Source organism: Onychomys torridus, chromosome 3 (assembly GCF_903995425.1).
Source record: "Onychomys torridus chromosome 3, mOncTor1.1, whole genome shotgun sequence".
Classification (NCBI taxonomy): domain Eukaryota; kingdom Metazoa; phylum Chordata; class Mammalia; order Rodentia; family Cricetidae; genus Onychomys; species Onychomys torridus.
In genome coordinates, this window is record NC_050445.1 from 42892659 (window position 1) to 42915561 (window position 22903).

The window sequence follows — 22903 nt, forward strand, 5'->3', positions numbered from 1 at the left end:
CATTTTTGGCTTCTTTGTCAAAAATTATATGTTCATAGGTGTGCGGGTTAATGTCAGGGTCTTCAATTCGATTCCATTGGTCCACATGTCAGTTTTTATGCTAGTACCAAGCTGTTTTTATTACTGTAGCTCTATAGTATAGCTTGAGGTCAGGGATTGTGATGCCTCCAGAGGTTGTTTTATTGTACAAGATTCTTTTGTCTATCCTGGGTTTTTTGTTTTTCCATATGAAGTTGAGTATTATTCTTTCCAGATCTGTGAAGAATTGTGTTGGTAATTTGATGGGAATTGCGTTGAATCTGTAGATTGCTTTTGTTAAGATCTCCATTTTTACTATGTTAATCCTGCCTATCCATGAGCATGGGAGATCTTTCCATTTTCTGACAACTTTCTTCAATTTCTTATTTCAGGGACTTAAAGTTCTTGTCATATCAGTACTTCACATGCTTAGTTAGAGTAACCCCAAGGTATTTTATAACATTTGTGGCTTTTGTAAACAGTGATGTATCTCTGATTTCCTTCTCAGCCTGTTTGTCTACCGTATATAGAAGGGCTTCTGATTTTTTGAGTTGATCTTGTATCCTGCAATGTTGCTGAAGGTTTTTATTAGCTGTATCAGTTCCTTGGTTGAATTTTTGGGATCACTCATGTATACTAACATGTCATCTGCAAATAGGGAAAGCTTGACTTCTTCCTTTCCAATTTGTATCCCCTTAATCTCTTTATGGTGTCTTATAGCTCTGGCTAGAACTTCAACTACTATATTGAATAAGTAGGGGGAGAGGGGACATCCTTGCCTTGTTCCTAATTTTAGTGGTATTGCTTTGTGTTTCTCTCCATTTATTTTGATGTTGGCTGTTGGCTTGCTGTAGATTGCCTTTATTATGTTTAGGTATGTTCCCTGATTCCTGATTGCTCCAAGACCTTTATCATGAAGGGCTGTTGGATTTTGTCAAATGCCTTTTCTGTATCTAGTGAGATGATCATGTGTTTTTTTTTACTTGAGTTTGTTTATATGGTGTATTTCATTGATGTACTTTCATATGTTGAACCACCCTTGCATCCCTGGGATGAAGCCTACTTGATCATGGTGGATAATTGTTTTGATGTGTTCTTGGAGTCTGTTTGCCAGTATTTTATTGAGTATTTTTGCATCAATGTTCATGAGGGAGATTTTCTTTCTTTGTAGCATCTTTGTTTGGTTTGGGAATCAGGGTAATTGTAGCCTCATAGAAGGAGTTTGGTAATATGCCTCGTTCTTCTAATGTGTGGAACAATTTAAAGAGTATTGGTATTAAGTCTTCTTCGAACATCTGGTAGAATTCTGCAGTGAAACCATCAGGTCCAGGGCTTTTTTGGTTGGGAGACTTTTAATGACTGATTCTATTTCCATAGGGGTTATTGGACTATTTAAATGGTTTATCTGGTCTTGATTTAACTTAGGTATGTGGTACCTATCCAGAAAATTATCCATTTCTTTTAGATTTTCCAGTTTTGTGGAGCAGAGGTTCTTGAAGTGTGACCTGATGATTCTCTGGATTTCCTCATTGTCTGTTGTTGTGTCCCTCCTTTTCATTTCTGATTTTGTTAATTTGATGCTCTCCCTCTGTCCTTTGGTTAGTTTGGATAAGGGCTTGTCTATCTTGTTGATCTTCTCAAAGAACCAACTCTTTGTTTCATTAATCCTTTGTATTGTTCTCTTTATTTCTATTTTATTGATTTCACCTCTCAATTTGATAATTCCTGGCATCTGTTCCTCCTGGGAGACTTTGCTTCTTCCTGTTCAAGGGCTTTCAGGTGTGCTGTCAAGTCACTAGCATGAGATTTCTCCAGCTTCTTTATGTGGGTATTCAGTGTTATGAATTTCCCTCTTAGCACTGCTTTCATCGCATCCCATAAGTTTGGGTATGTGGTGTATTCATTTCATTGATCTCTAGGAAGTCGTTAATTTCTTTCTTTATTTCTTCCTTAACCCATTGGTGATTCAGTTGAACATTGTTCAGTTTCCATGAGATTGTAGTATTTCTGTAGTTTTTTCTGTTGTTGAAATCTAACTTTAAACCATGGTGGTCTGATAGAACACAGGAGGTTATTCCAATTGTTTTGTATATGTTGAGATTTGCTTTGTGGCCAAGTATGTGGTCTATTTTAGAGAAGGTTCCATGGGGTGCTGAGAAGAAGGTATATTCTTCTTTGTTTGGGTAGAATGTTGTGTAGATATCGATTAAGTCCATTTGTGCCATAACATCAGTTAAGTCCATTATGTCTCTGTTAAGTTTCAATTTGGCTGATCTGTCCAGATGTGAAAGTGGGATGTTGAAGTCTCCCACTATTAATGTGTGGGGTTTTATATGTGATTTAAGCTTTAGTAATGTTTCTTTTACATATGTGGGTGCCCTTGTGTTTGGGGCATAAATGTTCAGAATTGAGACTTCATATTGGTGGATCTTTCCTGCGATGAGTATGTAATGTCCTTCATTGTCTCTTTTGTTTGATTTTAGTTTGAAGTCTATTTTGCTGGATATTAGGATGGCTACACCATCTTGCTTCTTAAGACCATTTGATTGGAAAGTCTTTTCCCAGCCTTTTATTCTTAGGAGGTATCTGTCTTTGAATTTGAGGTGTGTTTCTTGTATGCAGCAGAAAGATGGGTCCTGTTTTCATATCCATTCTGTTAGTCTGTGTCTTTTTATAGGTGAATGAAGTCCATTGATATTAAGGGATATTAATGACCAGTGATTGTTCGTTCCTGTTGTTATTTTTATTTTTTGGTGGTAGTGTGTGTGTACTTCTTTTCTTTGGGGTTTACTGCTGTGGTGTTATCTATTGCCTGTGTTTTCATGGGTGTATCTGCCTTTCTTAGGTTGGAATTTTCCTTCTAGTGCTTTCTGTAGGGCTGGGTTTGTGGGTAAGTATTGTTTAAATCTGGTTTTGTCTTGAAAGGTCTTGTTCACTCCATCTATGATGATTGAAAGTTTTGCTGGGTATATTAGTGTAGGCTGGCATCCATGGTCTCTTAGTGTCTGCATTATATCTGTCCAGGTCCTTCTGGCTTTCAAAGTCTCCAGTGAGAAATCGGGTGTTATTCTGATGGGTTTGCCTTTATAAGTCACTTGGGCTTTTTCCTTTGCTGCCCTTAATATTCTTTCTTTATTCTGTACATTCAGTTGTTTAATTATTATGTGCCGAGGGGACTTTTTTTGGAGGTCTAGTCTGTTTGGTGTTCTCTAGGCTTCTTGTATCTTCTCAGGCATTTCCTTCTTTAAGTTGGGAAAGTTTTCTTCTATGATCTTGTTAAATATATTTTCTGTGACCTTGAGTTGGTATTCTTCTCCTTCCTCTATCCCTATTTTTCATAGGTTTGATCTTTTCATGATGTCCCAAATTTCTTGGACATTTTGGGTCATGACTTTGTTGGTTTTAGTGTTTTCTTTGACTGATGAATCTATTTCTTCTACCGTGTCTTCAGCACCAGAGATCCTCTCTTCCATCTCTTGCATTCTGTTGGTTATACTTGCCTCTGAAGTTCCTGTTTGTTTACTCAGATTTTCTATTTCCAACATTCCTTCTGCTATAGTGTCTTCTTCATTTTTTCTATTTCCCTCTTCAGATCTTGGATTGTCTCCCTTGCTTTTTCATGATTTTCATTCAAGGATTTATTGTTTTCTTCTGTTTTAATTGTCCTTTCCTTTAGTTTTTTATAGCATTCATCCCATTTTTTTGTTTGTCTCTTCCTCTACTTTATTTTTCATTTCTTCTATATAAGGCTCTAGCCTCTTCATGATGTTACTTATAAGGTTGTTTTCTTCTTCTTCTTCTTCCATTCCGTGATGTTCAGGTCTAGCTGTTGGAGAAGGACTAGGTTCTGGTGATGCTGTATTGCTCTTTATTTTGTTGTATGTACTTCTGCCTTGATGTCTGCCCATCTCCTCTTGTGTTCGTTCTTGGTCTTTTCAGTGTACCTGGTCCAGAGAGAGTTGACAGATTTAGGGAGCCTCTCTCTGGTCCAGATGGAAGTTCTGGGCCAGATGGGAGTGCTGGTCCAGATGAGAGTGCTGGCCAGATAGGAGCTGGGGGGCTGGGCTCAGAGTCTCAGGAAGTCCCTGATGTCTCCTTATTTTGTCCAGATGGGAGCTCCTCTTTTCCAGATGGGAGTTCCTCTGGTCTCTGGTCCAGATGGGAGTTCCAGGGCAGGATGGAAGCTAGAGGCTGGTCTCTGAGTCTCAGGAAGTGGCTGGGGTCTCCAGCAGATGGGTGTGGGGGCAGGGTGTGGAGACTGCAGTGTCTGCCTGCACTCTTGGAAAAGGGGAGCCTTCCTGCAGGCCTGCCATTGGCAGGCACCTGGGGTCAAGTTGGTCAGGTCCTCCCAGAGTGGCCTGTGTCCAGCGGTGGGACCCAGGCACAGCTGCCTCTCTGACTATAACCCAGGCACTCCATGTCTTGTAGTTTTAATGAATAAATCTTATACTACTTTAGCTAAGCTTATTTTTAAGTATTTTGATTTTAATACTACAACAAATGAAATCAATCTTATTTTTATTTTGTATTGCATTCAAAGTAAGATTTTTTTGCATTCTTTAAAAATAACATTATTCATTTTTATTTTAAATATATGTGAGTGCACCATGTGTGTACCATGCCCCACAGAGGCTAGAAGAGAGTGTCACATTCTCTGGAACTGGAGGTACAGTTATTTATGAATTGTCATGGGAGTGCTGGGAACCACACATAGGACCTCTGTTAAGAGCAGCAAGTGCTTTTAACTGCTGGGTCTATTTTCATAGCCTCCCTATGTTTTTTGTTTTATTTGTTTCCATTTTAAAATGTTGTTTAAGTTGGAAATGTTATGTAAAAGTGACAATTTCTTCCTCTAATATCTTCCTCAACTTCTTCCTTCAGAGATTTAAATGTTTTATTGTAGCTTACTTTGACCTCCTTAAGTTCATACCTATATCTTTGTGAGGCCATTGTAAATGGAAGTGTGTATATGATGTCCTTCTCAGCGTGCTTGCTATTGGTATACAGAAAGGCCGATTTTTGTATCCTTCCACTTTTGCTGAATGTGTTGATCATTTCTAGATGTTTTCTAGTGGAGTTACTATGATCTCTTATATATAATAGCTTATCATCTGCAAATAGTAATTTTGTTTCATTTTTCTGTTAATTTTTAAGTTTAATGTTCTGAGACTTTTTTTGCTGGCTTTAATTTCTGTGTTGGATTAGACGACGCTAAATCTCTCTCTTTCTCTCTCTCTCTCTTTTTTTTTTTTAAATCTGAAGCCTCAGACAAATTGCGATTTAGATGTATAATAATTACCTTTGAAATGTAACTTTCAAGTGTCCTTTATGATGAATCCATTATCGTCTAAAATCAATATTTCAGCCACTAAATAGAATATTTCTGTTTTTCAGTATTTTTGAGAAGGTTCTGACTACATGCTTTTAGTCCAAGATTTCTTTCTGTCTCACTGAAACCCTCCAAGTAAATAAATTTCCCTTTAGAGTCATGAAAACTAAATGGGAAACTAATGGAGTTGTAAAAGAAGTTAGTTTGATTCTTGGGAAGCAAGCAGGATGGTTCTGGTAGTGTTCTGACACTCAAAGTGACCTTACAATTCTTTACTCCACTTTGGGTAGATTCAGATATTCCTAGCAAGTTCAGAGTTTAGGGACCAGGGACTGCAATTCCTGACCTCAACATTCCAGGGAAGATTCAAGGGAGGAAAGCATTCTTAAGTCATTTTCCATAAGAATAGTCCCCATCACCTGGTCCTCAAAGGGAGGCCACCTTAAAAGCAATAGGGGAGTGAGGCTTACCTTGCACACTGATCACTTTAAGATACATGACTGCTGTTACCTGGTTTGCCTTTTCCATGGATTACCTAGCTGATGTTAGAGTTATAGTGGCCACAGACTGGGCAAACTTAATTTGAGCTGCATTAGTTATTTTATTGCTGTGTAAAAATAGCTCCAAAAGTTATAGGCTTACAACTAAGTGACCATAATTAAACTTAATGGGTTTCACAAACTAACAAAAGATATGAAAGGAGAAGATGGAGCAGTTGGGGAGAGGAACAGGATTACTGGGAGAGTGCAAGGGAGCATAGTAGAGGTAAATATGCTCAACATATGTTCTATACATGAATGAAGCTGTCAAAAATATAGAAACAATAAACACGTGTTACCTTACACATGTGTTGAGCTTGAGAATTCAGGAACAACTTAGCTGGGTGGTTCAAGTTTAGTGATTTCCATATTTAAGTTGGAAACAAGGGCTGAATTCATCCGAGGGCATGACTGAAGCCAAGCAGCTACTTTCTAGGTGGTTCTGAACATGGCAATTCATTGCTGTGGCTGGCAAGGGACTCTGATCTTTACCTTGTGCTTGCTTGAGAGTTTTTACGACACTGTGGTGGTGCTTTCCTGGGCATGAGTGATACAAGAGAAAACAAGGGTGAAGAAAAAAGTGATTTTTATGACAGAGCTTCAGAAGTCATGCCTATAATCCCTTGAACACTGCATTGTTTAAATAGGTCCCTCTTTCAGGGTGAGAAGCGACCACATTGAGTGCACAGATTCAAGGAAGAGAGGGCACTAGGGGCTATCTGGGAAGATGACTACCATGGGCATAGTAATTCCTTGTAATGGTTAATGAAGTTGGCCTTGGGAAATAAAAATTTCACTTTGGTTATTTATTTATTTGTTTGTTGGTTGGTTTTTTATGTGTCTGTGCCACTAAGAGGCTTCCAAATGCCAGCACTTTCAAATTTGCTCTCTACATGTCCCATCTCTGTGTGGTGCCTTTTTTGTTCTCCTTTATGTAGCCTCATTGGTAATAATTTCATTGCTTTCAGCCACCTTTAAGATTGCAAGTATTCAATAATAAACATTTTCTTTAAGTCTTTTATTGAACATAACTTTGTTAGTGTAAGTCTAGCATGTAAATATTGTTTTATCCTTGAGCCAATGCAAAGTCAGAGAATAACTGCTTTCATCATTTCCTTTCAAAATCAACATGTAGTCCTCTGAATTTCCCCCAACTATTTTATAAAGATATGAATCATTGTTTATACACTTCTGTGTCTTAATTTAGTGTTTGAAAGATTTTGACTTTTGTATTTGTGATTAGTTCCAAAAGACCTTTCCATGGGGGATTTTTTGCTTTGTTTTGTCTTTATCCCTCTTATTTAAGTTTTAAAGCTTTCATATTAAAACTGTTTGGGCCAATAAATCTTTCTTTGATATCATAGTGGTCAGCCATGAAGAGGTAAGTGGAAAGTAATGACACTCATCTAGTTGATGATCCAAGTGATTGATTGGCTACAATCATTTAACACTTTTATAAAGTCAATATCAGGGAAAGAAATGAGACCCATATTATGGTAAACTGTATTTGTACTGTCAGCCTTCAGTGATTTATTACAAACCTGTGGCTAGGATTAGGATATTATAAATGGGGAAAAAATGAAAGGCTCATTAATTTTTTATACCCACAGGTGGAAGATATGCGGTGGGCTAATAGAGAACACACACACCCAGCATCTGTCTGCAGCCTGCCGTGCAAGCCCGGGGAGAGGAAGAAAACCGTGAAAGGGGTCCCTTGCTGCTGGCACTGTGAACGCTGTGAGGGTTATAACTACCAGGTGGATGAACTCTCCTGTGAACTCTGCCCTTTGGATCAGAGACCAAACATCAACCGCACAGGCTGCCAGAGGATCCCCATCATCAAACTGGAGTGGCATTCTCCCTGGGCCGTGGTACCTGTGTTCATAGCAATATTGGGAATCATTGCCACCACCTTTGTGATTGTGACATTTGTCCGCTATAATGACACACCTATCGTGAGAGCTTCCGGGCGGGAACTTAGTTACGTGCTCCTCACGGGGATTTTTCTCTGCTATTCAATCACTTTTTTGATGATTGCGGCACCTGACACAATCATATGCTCCTTCAGACGGATTTTCCTGGGACTTGGTATGTGTTTCAGCTATGCAGCACTTTTGACCAAAACAAACCGTATCCACCGAATATTTGAGCAGGGGAAGAAATCTGTCACAGCACCTAAGTTTATCAGTCCAGCCTCCCAGCTGGTGATCACTTTCAGCCTCATCTCGGTCCAGCTCCTTGGAGTGTTTGTGTGGTTTGTTGTGGATCCCCCCCACACCATCATTGACTATGGAGAACAGCGGACACTAGATCCGGAGAATGCCAGGGGAGTGCTCAAGTGTGACATTTCTGATCTGTCACTCATTTGTTCACTGGGATACAGTATCCTCCTGATGGTCACTTGTACTGTTTATGCCATTAAAACCAGAGGGGTCCCAGAGACGTTCAATGAAGCCAAACCTATTGGATTTACCATGTACACCACTTGCATCATTTGGTTAGCTTTCATCCCCATCTTTTTTGGTACAGCCCAGTCAGCAGAGAAGGTAAGCAGCAGGAAATTCTTTTGACAGCCCTTTTCCTGATTTTATTTAAATTTAAATTTATTAAGAATTATTTTTTCCTACTTTGAGTTAATTTATATTCTTTCAAGATGCTTTAGTCTGTGGTGTGTGTGTGTGTGTGTGTGTGTGTGTGTGTGTGTGTGTGTCTGTGAAGGTTGAGTATGTATGGCCTATGATTGACTTTTTTCCCCCTGAGTACCACTATTGCATGGTCTTTAGCAGGGTTGAAGATTGACAGACTTCCTATCATTTTATGGGTCTTTTTTCCTATCCCTGTTATCTACAATGTCACTGTTATTTTCCAAATGTTAATTAAAAGACAGAGGCAGAAAGGGCAGATGGGCTCACAGAGGTGAGCTATCCCTGAGAGATCCCACTGCAAAGCAAATGACATCTTTTCTGTTCTGTGGAATCTCTGGGAAAAAAAACAAACAAACAAAACAAAAAAAAAAAAAAAAACAAAAAAAACCCAAAAAAACAACAACAACAACAACAAAAACATTCCTTGACAGTTACAATTCCAATCATAGAAGCAGAATTTATAGCAACACAACCAAAACCAAAACATGCTGAAATGTGTTAATACACTCCTAACCACTTACCACTTCTCCCCAGCCCCTATTCTTGTTAATTTTATATTTACAAATGATCGAGGTTGTGAATAATTAAGAAAGCAGTGGACAATTGTATAAAGTTGTTTATATTTGTAAGTGAAGATCAATTGACCTTCTTGAAGTAATTTCCTTTGTCATTAATCTTCAGTTCACATTTTCCCACATTAAATACTGATGGTAGAGAAAACATTCACATGAGATGTGTTGTTTGTTTATCTAGATGCATACAGTTCTACAGATAAGGAAGCTGAGAGCCAAAGTTAACCCTGAGTTCCTAGATTTGGGAGGTGGGGTGAAGAAGCTTATAGCACACAAGGAGATGTTAGATGTCTATAGTGATAATCCTTCAGCCTTAATGTGTATGTAAGAAAGATCTCTCAAAGAGAAGACTTAAACATCTGTCCACCCTCCATCATTAGAAAGTCATCAATGATATCATAGGAAATTATATTCCTGGGACTGTAAAGAAAAATGTGAGGTCCCGTGTAACTTAAAATCTCAACCAAGTCAGATGAAAAGTCTTCCACAAGAGGACAGAGAGCTTATTAGAATGACCACTCAGCCTTCACTGGATCATTGGAGCTTGCAACCATGTTTGGACAGAAAAAAAAAAAAAAAGAACTTTAGTAAATTCTGATGACTAGCATGAACTTGCAATGGATTTGTGATCCCCACCACTATCCTGATGGCCTGGCTTTGTGGGGGCCATGGACATTTGACATGGGATCTAGCACACAGAGGGAAGTTGAAAGTGAGACAGTCATGGATTAGACTCTTAGTAATGACAAACTGTATTTCAATATATAAGGATGGAAATGTATTAGAAATTAAACCTTTAAATCTAACTTGTGAAAGAATATAGAAGTTGGAAAATAAGTGTCACAAAGTCCAGTGTTTGACTTCTTGTTGGTTTAGTCATGTAAATAGTATCTCTTCAAGTTTGAAAATACTCAAATATATACATGACTAGTAACAGTAATGTAAGCAGTTGTTATATTGAGTATTGGAACCTCTTCTTGTCTACTGCATTACCTACAGAGGGCCATTACATGTTAACTGAACTCTTGGTGACCAAGAAATACATGAAGCAGAGGAGATCATCTGTGTTATCTAGCTTGTTATTCATCCTCTTTTCTTACATTTTAAACAATAGGACTGTTAATTTTCATACAATTGTTAAAAAAAATTGTGATTATGTTCGTTTTTTTTTTTTTTTTTTAGAATTAAGTGCTCTAACATTAAAATAAATAAAATCATCATCTTGTATGAAGGTATTGGATAACACAGTATTTCAGATTTGAGTTCTTAGTAGTTCTTTAAAATTATTCAAGTATCTTCTCCCAGGGAGGAGCTCATGAAGTTCTGCCCAAACCAAGGAGCTGTCAATTGACAGCTGCTGGGGAATGAGAAGTCATTCTTCTTCAAGAATGGGGTGCTGATATAGGCTACCCATGCTCCAGTGGGTAATCTCCACATTTATTTACATATGGGCAACATTAATAGGGCTTTGTGTTTAGTTTTTATTTAAAAGAAAAGAGCATGAGTTGGAAGGCACATTTATTGGATGAGGGACCTGGAGAAGAACTGGAGGAAGAAAGAACAGCATGGATATTATCATACTTCACTGTAAACATACATAAAATTCTTAAAGAATAAATTTTCTAAATAAAATATTTTCTCCCAAAACAATAGCATTACAGATTTGTAGTTGTCTCCGAAAAAGCAGCAATTGAGATAAAGGTTTGAATGTCAATTGAACATAGAAGCATGCCAGGGAACTGAGACTGCTCACTGTGATGCTGAGCCTGTGAGAGGTGTATATCTATTTGAAAATCTGGATATTATATTTAATTTTATGAGTATGGACATATCCATACCTTTAGAGACATGATTGAATGTGGTTAGCCAGTTTCTTTTTCTCTTTCTTAGCTTTGTGGAATAAAAGTATGTTTTAGAAACAAATTGTAAAACAAATAAAAATATGCTAACTGGAATTTATTTTGTATTTATGATGTGATTAAATGTGAGAAAGTCTGCAGAACTCAATAATAAGTAATAACTGTTGGGATTTTCAGAATGTTATAGAGATGTATCCTTTAGTCTCCAGGTTGTAAAATTTAGACCTTCACTATAGCATGAGCTATTAGATCATAACTAGTCTTTGCTATTGAAGTACTTTATAGAATAGAATTATGTGCTATCCTAAAACTTACCTTAAAAATTACTGTCTGCTTTTCTTTCAAAGTATCTTTGTTATTCAAGATGATAGATGAATTGTTTCAGAGTATTTTTAACATTGTTAAAGCTATTGGCATGGATATTAAAAATGAACTAGACATTTCTATCTTTAAAAGAAGTCTTTAAATAAGTTTATTGACCTGGTAGGAGAGAAGAGCTGATCACTCCTCCATTTTCATTTATAATGCTCAGCCAATTAGCCCAGGTTATCAACTTGAAGCATTTACAACAGCCAGGCAACACACACATCCATTAATTCAGCAGATCCTTATTGAGCATTGTGTCTGGCATTGTGCTAATTATTGAACCCGTGTCAGTCTGCCTCTCTGAGTGTCCTTGTAAGGATCAGCTTGGCTCTCAGACCATGACTTCTTGATGTCTGTCAGCACCAGCAAGATGCCAGGCTCAAGGGCAGGGGAGATGGTGAGAGGTCAGATTTGAGATGCAAAAGCAAATAACTATGCATCTTATAAGTATACATTAGTGACACAGAATTTGTAACATGGAAAACAGCAGGAAGAGCAATTTTCTTCCAGGGTGCATATCATTCTGCCATCTGAAAATAGTGTCTAGTTCAGGAAAGTTGTTGAACCATGCACCTCTCTCAGAAATTACAAGAAGCAAGAAATGAAAGTAAAGATAGTTGAATAATCTGTATAGATGCTTCAGCAAACATTTCTATATAACCAAGTTCTCAGTTATACAAAGAACATCCAGTGCAGAACCATGAAGGCTGATAGCTCTTTGAAGTGTGTCCTGTCTGCTTCCAGTAGCAAACACTATTTAACTTCTCCACCTGTTTTTTCTTTAGATTTATAATTATGCAATTTGATCATACTTCTGAATTATGGTAAATATTGCAAGAAGTTTACTTTCCATTATCTTACGGAGGCATTCCATAGGTATAAACAAACTCACATAATTGTGCTAAAAAGACAAAAATATATTTAAAATCATTAACTTAATAGTCAGGAAAATAATCATTACTGGTAGTTAGAGTCTCATAGGGTGGCAGAAATATTAAAGACATTTTATCTTTCCTAATTGGGCCCATAAAATTCAGAAACCAGACGATGGTTAAGACACTGCCAGACTCCAAGGAGTACAATGTTTCAACTAGAGCATTGGGTATAAAATCAAAAACAAAAACAAACAAACAAACAAGCAAAAAGCAATATCAGAATGGAAAAATATAAAGCTGAAAGATGTGTTAGTTAGGGTTTCTAATGTTAAGGTGAAACACCATGACCAAAAGTAAGTTAGGGAAGAAAGGGGGGTTTATTTAACTTACTTTTCCACATTACAGTTCATCATCAAAGGAAGTTAGGATAAGAACTCCAACAGAGCAGGAAACTGGTCACAGGAGCTGATGCACCAGCCATGAAGGGGTGCTGCTTACTGGCTTGCCCATCATGTATTGCTCAGCCTGCTTTCTTATGAAACTGAGAATTACCAGCCCAGGGATGGCACCATTCACAATGGGCTTGGCCCTCCCACCTCTAGCACTAATTAAGAAAATGCTCTCAGCCAGGCGTAGTTGGCGCACACCTTTAGTGCCAGCACTCGGGAGGCAGAGGCAGGCGGATCTCTGTGAGTTCGAGGCCAGCCTGGTCTACAAAGCGAGTAGCTATACAGAGAAACCCTGTCTCAAAAAACAAAAACAAAAACAAAGAAAAGAAAGAAAGAAAAGAAAAAGCCTTGCCTACAGTATTTTTGTTGTTGTAGTTTTATTATTATTTATTAATTTATTTATTAATTTATTTATTCGTTTTTTGCGACAGGGTTTCTTGTGTAGCTTTGCGCCCTTCCTGGAACTCACTCTGTATTCCAGGCTGGCCTGGAACTCACAGAGATCCGCCTGCCTCTGCCTCCCGAGTGCTGGGGTTAAAGGCGTGTGCCACCACCACCCCACCTGCCTACAGCCCTATCTTATGGAGGCATTTTCTTCAAGGTTCCCTCCTCTCAGATGACCTTACGTTGTGTCAAGTTGACATAAAACTATCTAGCAAACTTAGTAAAACAAACAAACAAATGAACAGCTCCTCCACAACTCTGCTAAACAAAATGCCCTGAGAGTGAAATCAGTACATCTGAACCAGCTTTTCCACCCTGGCCGTGTACAGCGTCTACTCCATAACTCAAGTCAGAGACCTAGAGCCATCTTTAGTCCCACCTTTCTAGCATCACTACTCTCCTGTTTGCTTTTCTCGCCTTTAAATGCCATCCTATATAAGCTTGTAGACCATACCTTCTGTCTAATAGATATGTATCTGAGTGAATACATTCCCAGATAGAGCCTTTTATATAGTGTATTCTCAGTAAGTGCCCATTAAGTGAGTGGATGTTGTAATTTATACAATAGTGACAATATAATAATATAAACATTTACTTAGGTTTTTTCAGGTTAGTGCATAATTGGGGTCTTTTATATACATAGGAGTCTTCCTATGATCAGCATTATACCTTTTGTTGGCATTTTTGCTAATTAAATGATTGGCCACATATCTCCATTCAAATCATTTGTTACTTTCACTTATTCTGAAGTAGGGCTACTAAATATTTAAACCAAAAGACAAAACTAATTATAATGGTTGTGCTTCTTCTGTGTAAAATTCACAAGAGAAGAAATGCTGTAGTGTCTTGCTACTTTGGGCATTTAGCCTCTTCCTGTGCTTTCCACGTATCTATTTTGTAGAGCAAACAATGCAGGGGTAAGGGGATACAGAACTGTGGTACTGTAAGTGTATAGCTCTGGAGAATCAGTGCAGGGAATTAATTCCTGTATCTGTTGAGTAAGCTGAGAATATATAAGCATGAGGCCATACTCCCACTGATGGGAGTAAATTCCCCCAAGACTACAAATTCAACTGTAGAGCTGTATAAAACAATCACCCTCTGTCTTTGCTCATTCTTATTCTCAACCCAGAGTACACTTGATTTTATGTATTATGGGAAAGGACAGGAAGATGGTTTACTTGTTTTCAAATGTGTTTTTGTCTCATTATTATTTTTTGAACTAATAGATAACTCTAGTTTTGTACTTACACAATTTGTGAGTCACAAAAAGTATTTAACACACAGTAAGCAATGAATCAGTGCTGGGCATCATCCCCGATAAGGTGTCATCCATGAAGATGGGATGGGGGAGTTCCTTTGGTTTCTCTCAGCATTGCATTCTAAACATATGCATGATGACAAGTCTGAAACAGTCTTCAAAATATTTGTTAATGACTAAAGTATCCAAATAAATGGAAGTCATGGATCTCATTTGATTTAAATAGACAATTAATCTCTATTTCCCTAGCCAGTTATACCTACACTGTATGTGTTTTATCAAGCATAGACATATGCTTGTAAGTATAGGTATGTAAATATATCAGTGAAAGAAATATGAGGAAGACATTAATCTGTAGCAGGTGAAAGGAGATGTTCCTGAGGCAATGTTTAGCAGAAAAAAAATATGTAGAAAAAAGCCCAGGAAGAAGTTACCAAAATCTTTATGCTGTAATTGGAAATGTGAACAGCTTTAAGGGGTTGTGAGAGAGATCTCTCTGAGTAGTAATAAAACACCTGCTCTAAAGAATAGTCCACAAGCATCAAGAGCTGACATAACCTGGAGTGCCGATACCTACAAAGCCTGGATATCAATGGAGAAAGGTGCAGGCTATACAGCTCAGACCAGAGGTTCTTATAGCCACACGTATCCTTTAAAGGGAGGAGAATGGAAAAAATGAACAATATCTGCTTTGCACATCTGTACCTGTATGTTGTTCTGTATGCTGATGAACTGTGTGTGTATATATATATATATATATATATATATATATATATATATATATATATATATATATATTGGTTTTGTTTTCTTGCTACCTTGTACTCATTCGAAATGGTTCCCTTTGGAGGATTCAGTTATATCTCAAGCACTATCTCAGGTGGTGCGGTAGATTTTTTTTTCCCTAGATAATACCAGTTGCGCCAAGATGTTTTAATATTACTTTAGAAGGGGAGAAACAAATAAGAACAGAAAACTGAAAACATTTATTTGATCTTACTTTTCTAGGTAAGTAAAATGATACGCATGTGTGAACATTTAGAAGAAAACAGAAAAACAGATTTTTTTAGAAACACATAATCATGCCTGGGAAGGAGTTTGACTTTGATTTATCTTAGTTTTTGTGTGTTTGTTTATGGTTGTGTACATATTATTGCTATAGAAAAATTCAACTTTATATATTTCATACAATTCTTTTGGAGATTCTTATGTTATTTGACACTACAAAGGAATATTTATTCAATGAAACTTGTTTAGGTTCCATAATGTAATGTTTGGGACTCTAGCAGAAACTATGGTACTAGAGATATTAATGGTAAACATTTGGTTGTTATGGGGTTGTGGTATTTTCTCACATTTTTCTTTTAAACTGAACTGAGTTTTAAAACATTGTGTCCAAATTCCAGTGACTTCATGAGCTAGATCATTACAAAGTCAGCTGAGAAGCTCTATGGAAGGCCATAGAACTAAGAGCCTCATCAAACTCACACAGTTGATAGGATCCAAAGCTCTATGACACTATATATAATTAATATTAATTTTTTCAGAATATATAGATTGTGGCTTTATTTAAAAATATTTAGAGATTTGTCATATAAAAAGACATTTTTTTTCTGTATTGATGGAGTGTTAATGAAACCCAGACACTTGATAACAGGGAATGTATCAACTAATTTACTTATTATAAATTCAAGTTACATTTTCCATGACTCAGTAGAGACTTGTGTCTCTTGGAAGCATATAGAATGTCAGAAAGTGAAGATGATGACAAGTAAATAGTTTCTTTGGGCTAAAAACACATTACAATTTTATGTGTAGAAATTTAAAATAATATATCTAAATGGTGTATCACATATAGGTCACTATCACTCACCTTATATTGTGAAAAATAGTTAACCAAGAGTTTATGTAAATTCCACCTGTGTAAAATATAAGTAAACCAAATGTATTTAAATATTTAAATGAATGAATGAAAATAAGAACTCAATATTCTTCTCCTTCCATGCTTTATATAAACTAAAGGGCATAAACTGTTATCATTAAGGAAGTCCTAAACTATTTCCCAATGAAAGGTCAACAAGTAACCTGAAGGTGATGATTATGTAAACATGCAAAGGGATGCATGTCAGAATAATGACTCCTGAATTTCTCCCTTCTATTCCAACCTCAGTGTAAGGAGAATGTTAAAATTATAGTTTTGAAGAATAAGGAGTATCTGGCAGAAGTGGTCTTCTGTGGGTATAAGACATATAAAGAGAAGGATGTAAGTACTTTTATATCAGACATAGGTGGGGGTGGGGTACAGGAAATGCACTTCTTCTAGAGTTGACATTGTTTCCAACTGTTCAAAAGCCCTTCTGTCATAAGTACCAAGTTCTTGCTTGCTCGTTTCCTTTTCCTGAAAAGAGAAATCATTCAAGAAAAATAATCACTATCTCACAAGTCCATATCTATTCATCCTAAGCAAAGGAGAAGACCTCTACTGGTAATCTTTCTCAGTTAGACTGGCCTGGCAATCATAATTATACATCAATAGTCACGGCTTATTGAGATTTAAATAAAAAACAATAACACAAATTATAAAGGACTACAACACATATTGAAAAGAATAACTAATTCTAAAGGAGAAAAATCACAGGAGTAGTTCAAAAGATATTTGAATTTTAACATCCATCATGCTCAGATAGAACCAAGAAGTTAATGGATATTGACTCATATGTCTGGGTACAGGATCCCAAACACAGATTAAGAAAAATCCTAGACATGGAAAGTAGAAGCAAATGTCTAGAGAAATAATCTAAATATTGATGTGAAACAACAATAAAAATATCAGATACTGCTGATAATCACAGAGGATCAAGTAGAATTGAATCAGATTATGAAGCAATGGTAGATGTAAAAGCATTCAGTTATACTTTTCCTTCTTCTTTCCCTTCCTCCTTCCCTCCATCCCTTCTTCTTTCATTCCTTCTGCCCTCCTTTTTTTCTGTTAAAGTGTGTGTGTGTGTGTGTGTGTGTGTGTGTGTGTGTGTGTGTTTGTGCGAGCGCGTTTGCTGTTGACAGTTGAATCTGGGGTGGGGGGGTATACATCTTGGACAATTCCACTATCACTGAACTGCAAATCTAGCTCTTTTTTGAATTGTATTATGAAAGTATTCTAAAGCATCAGTTTGGCCCTGAACTCATTTGGTATCCCAGACAGGTCTTTAACTCTCTTGGCAGCTCAGGACACTCTTATGCTTTTGCCCCTTCTTATCAAATGTCTGGGTTTATACAACGGTGCCACTAGGCCTGGCTAAAATGCTAGAATTTTGATAATTATGTTTACCTTTTTCTCTACAAATCTAATTATGCTTCTTGGATGAGTCTGAAGTAAATAATATTTAACAACTATTAAAAGCAACCACAGCTGGTAATGTTCTTACATTATTAAAAGGATCCTGGAGACAAAACATCACTAGGAATTCATTTACTTGAATGAAAGTAAATATCATTATCTCTGTATTTCAAAATTTGTGAAGAAACTTAAAAATTAGGTAGTCTAACTCAGCATGGCATGGTGCTTTTAATCCCAGCACTCAGGAAGCAGAGTCAGGTAGATCTCAATGTGTTCTAGGCCAGCCTGATTTACACAAAGAGTTCCAAGACAGCCAGAACTACACAGTGAAGCCCTGCTTCAAAAAAATATACAAAAAGAATAAAGAATCATAAAAGAAAGTCTGAAAGGGAAATGCAAGGGGGCAGAATATACCAGTTCATCATATTCCCCACCTTATCCTTTGAATGGCTAACAGGTAGAATTTAAAATGAAGACTCCAGACACATAATTATACTCTCTGTAAAAATGAAATGAAAAATTATTCAAGCTTAGAATGATACAATAAGATAGGTAGGTGTATAATAGAGAATTTCGTTTTGTTGATTAAATGCATAGATTTAATTTAATTACTTAACTCATGTGACATAACAATAATTGTATACAGTAGAAACTAAATGAAGATCTCAATGCACTTCCCTAAGACAACATGAACATATACTCTCATATTAGGAACCTTTAATGTTTACTCTATTTTAAGGAATCTTATAGACACATGTATGTACAAAGACACATTGGATTACTTTAACTTAAAACTGGTGACTGCACTCTGGGTTTGTTTGTTTGTTTAATATTTGCTACATATTTTGTATGTGCATGCACCTTTGCTCTGTTGCTTGGTATTCTAGGAAATGAAGAAATTAATAAGAAGCTGTTATCTAGTTTCTTAACATTAAGTAGTGGTGTGTGTGAAGCACACAGGTGCCTTCTACAGAGCAAAGTGAATAACAAAAATCTTGAGGCCAGAGATGGTAGAAGGAAGAAAATAGCATGCCTTTAGAGAAATCAAGCAGGTCTCAGAAAAGAAGTAAAATGAAAGTATGCCTGAGGATATGGTCAGGCCACAGAAGTAAACAGCCTCGTGGACTGTTGCAACACTGGGTTTAATATCCAAGAAAGAGAAAGGCAGATATCACTTCAAAACCTCTCAGAAACTCTCCGAAGACTGGAATAGCCACAAGAGGCCTGGATGACCATACAGCTCTATTTACTTTGAAAAGGTATTTCCAAGGATGGGCAATAAATTACGTGATTACTTGTAAGATTAGGGTACCCAATATTTGGAAACCATTCCATGAAAGGACTTCTGCCAAGTTTATGTGTTATTTACCAGAGATTTGTGTATATTTGAATCATTCAAAACATTAAGATAGGAAATATTAAATTCCTCCACCCTTGGCAAATTGTATGAATTATAATGTACAAAGATAAGAAGAAAGTAAAATAAGTTTATTTTGAAGAAATTCGCGCAAGAAAGATTGGGGCACATTTCTGATTGAATTGAGAGCGGAAGACAAAACAGAGCCTGGCTTCCAGTGTACAGGCTATCTGTGCACTTGCAATAGCAAAGCATGTCTGGGGCAGACGTGAGACTTCTGCACAGTTATGCTTCCAAAAGAACTGAGGTTTTCTCCTGGTCTTGCCCAAGATAAAGAAAACAATTCTTCTTCTGCAGGGAGATAGAACCCAAAGCCTCACTTACACTAGACAAATGCTACCTCTGAGCCCCTTAAATTTTGTCTTATTATTACACTAGGAAGTGGTTCTTTTCAATTTCTGATTATTGTATCTAGCCAAGAATGGAGAGGCTTATTTGAGATTACAGCAGGGAAAACAAGTAAAAACAGTTTTCACAAATAAAAACCAAGATACACTTCATGGAGAACATCTTCTGTATTAGGATTTTGAATAAACAAAACTACTAAATAATGAAATAAATGTTAAACTACCTTTAAATTTGCATATCATATGTGTTGCAGGGTCATGTCGGTGTCAGAGGACAACTAGTCTGAGCTGATTCTCTCCTTCCACTATGGAGGTTTCAGGCATTGAATGCGGACCTCTAGACTTGGCAGCAAGTGCCCTTACCTACAGAGCCATTTTTTTTGCAAAGGAAAAATTAATTTTCTCCCATGGAATCTCACTTTGTATACAAACCACACTTAAGCCTAGACTCCATTCCCAGAAGGAGAAGGCCAACACAAAATGAACTCAATGGGATTTTTGTAGATATTTCTCCTTCATATTGCTTTGTTTGGTTATATATATATATTTTATTTTACTGGTCTTTTGCTTATATATTATGGTTTCTGAGTTTGTGTTTTTATGGGTTTCATGTGTGTGTGTGTGTGTGTGTGTGTGTGTGCTTTCTCTTATTGATTCTTATTTATTCCTTCCTTTTAATTGTCTGTTTATTTCTAAAAAAAAAAAAAAAAGTCATGGAGTTGTATGGGTGGGGATCTGGGAAGAGATGGTATAGGGAGAACTATGGTCAGATTTTTTTTATGAAAAAAATCTTATTTTTTTCCATTAAAGTCAGCCAAATTATTTCTAAATGATAAATTACATCTAGATAAATAATCTTGTTTTTATTTAGAAACTTGAGTATTAAGTGAACTTGCGCAAATTTTAAGGTAATCTTGATTTTCTCTATTTGCCCTTGCAAAATTACCTCAATATGTATTTTACTTTCTAATATTTTATGTAATTTTGGCATCTTGCATGTAAATCTAGGATTTTTTTTTGGTTGTCTCTTTATTTTTTTTTTTAAATTCATGTAAATGAGCCCTTAAAGTCACCTGAAAGATTTTGCCTTTTGATAGGGTCCTGAACTCTATGAACAGGTTAGTTTTAAACCAATAAATAACATCAATACTAATTGTAGATTTGAGTTCTTCTTGGCTTTGAAAATGAATTAGGTTACTCTCTTTAAATATAACTATGTCTTTACTCCTTCCCCCTCAGAACCTTACCATTCTCTTCACTCTCCTTTTCAAATTCATGGCCTCCTATTTGTAAGACGAATTGCTAAATGGTCTTACTAATAAAAACCCAAGCCAGATATTGGGGTGAAAACTGAGAGATCAGAGAAGCCAAAGAAGCCAGCTAGGATCTTAATGATACGAAAGCCTCAGCCCAAGAAAGAGCTGCTTCCTGTCTACTCATGCCTATATATCTTTCTGTGCTCTGCCATGTTACTTTCTCTCCCTGCCCAGCTACATCACTTCCTGTCTGTCTGTGCAGACATCCAGACCTCTATGGTTAACTAGTACTGGGATTAAAGGCATGTGCCACCATACCTGGTTCTGTTCCCAGTGTGGCCTTGAACTCACAGAGATCAGGATGGATCTCTGCCTCCCACATGCTAGTATTAAAGGTGTGTGCTACCACTACCTGACCTTTATGTTTAATATAGTGGCTCTCTTTTTCCTCTGATCCCAGATAAGCTTTATTGGGGTACACAAATAAAATATCATGTTACTTATTCTTTATTATTATTATTATTATTATTATTATTATATTATACATGTGTATAAGGGTATATAAATATATAAATGTAAGCTATTTAGTCTGTTCAGTATTGTTCATGTGCATATCTAACCCCTTGAGATTAGATAATCATATAGTTTGCTCATTTTGGTGAAGGTCAGTTCTCTCTCTCTCTCAGCAGTTTTTAATTGTCTGTAGCTTTTTCATCTTGGAGTAGGATGGAGTACAATTTTCCCCATTACTAGTGTTTACTGAAGAACTTTATAATTTCAAAATTTCAATGAGTTCTCACTGCACAGTCATATCTGTGTATACAACCATATAGCCACACTCCCACACATCCCTACACACATATACCATCAGAAGAAGATTTCAGATTCTCAAGCAATTTTACCTGTTACTTATTTCTCTTGCCAGCTCTTTTCTCTCTAAAGTTCATGTCTACTTTGAATTGAAAATAATATTGAAAACTGTAAGCTTATTATCCAAACTTTTGAAGTGTTTTGACATCAGCAAGAAAGTCATCACCATAGTACCTTGCCTCCCTTTCTTCAAAAAAAAAAAAACAAAAAAAACCAAAAACGCTCTCCTGGGTCTAAAATGGCCAATCAAATTCCTCTTTATTGAACACTTGGTTATGCTGGGTCCTTATTCTAAAGAAGTGACAGTGACAAAGCAGGAAATAAGTACAATTAGAATGAAAAATCTCTTCCAGATATTGTCAAGGGATGTGGCTATGAGCACAGGCCCCCAGCACCACAAGGCTGCCAAACACCTTGCAAAAACAGAGCCTTGCTCCAGGAGCTTTCTACTTTGCTTATTGTTTATATTTTACATATGGCAATACACATATCTGCCCCCATGCCCTTAGTTTTATATCTTTCTCTTGAATAAATTCAGAGAAACCACATTGCTTGCTTTAAGTCTCTTTATTTCTTTTTCTTATCTCCTTTTCCTTCTGCTCAACTTGTCCCTGATTTTGGCTTCTCTCCCAGCACTCTTCCCTTGAAGTGCTCATTATTAGCATAGCTTCTGCTCAGCAGACTTGCCCAAGCCCACTGCTAGGTGTTCCTGAGCTGAGTCCTTTCCATGTTCTAAGAAAGGTTCTGGAATGAAATAACATGGAAATCTGAAAGCTACTCTAAACCCAAATGTGAAAATAAGCTATGTAAAAAAAAGAAAAAAAAATCTATTATAATGAAAATAGCCACTACTTAATAGATGACATTTATGTATCTGAAACATGGTTAAATTCTTCATATTTAAAGCCAATTTCTTCCATCCCAAAGAGACTCTCAGTCACTGAAGTGAATTTTGCAAAAAAGTTACACATGTTTGTATTTGTATTGAAGGTGGAACTAACTGTGGTTGAACTTACTCTGTTCACATTTCTCCAGTCTTTAGTTTCTTTCTATCTTATTACTTATTTTCCAGAAACACATACAGGTTGTTCAGAGACTTAGACATGGCAGCTGACTTTGACTTCTACTTTACTCCTTTTTTATTTGTGTTAATGAATTACAGAATTGTGTGTTTTCCTGGGATGTCTGCTGTACCCATATACTCTCCCTTACTTCTAAGGTCAAATCCCTAGTTCATACCCATGCTCCTTTTGGGGCATATGTGTTAGTCTACTTGTTTTGCTGTTTGTCAGTTACTTTTCTATTACTGTGAAATGACA

The 22903-nt window shown here is 36.7% G+C and overlaps 1 protein-coding gene across 1 annotated transcript in view; it reads left to right on the plus strand.

The window, feature by feature from the left end:
* LOC118579934 (metabotropic glutamate receptor 8) overlaps positions 1-22903 on the plus strand; it is a 670399-nt gene that overhangs the window by 584803 nt on the left and 62693 nt on the right. Inside the window, exon 7 of the mRNA XM_036181754.1 lies at positions 7497-8432. Coding sequence (XP_036037647.1) covers positions 7497-8432 — 936 coding nt within the window. The remainder of the gene's footprint in view (positions 1-7496; positions 8433-22903) is intronic.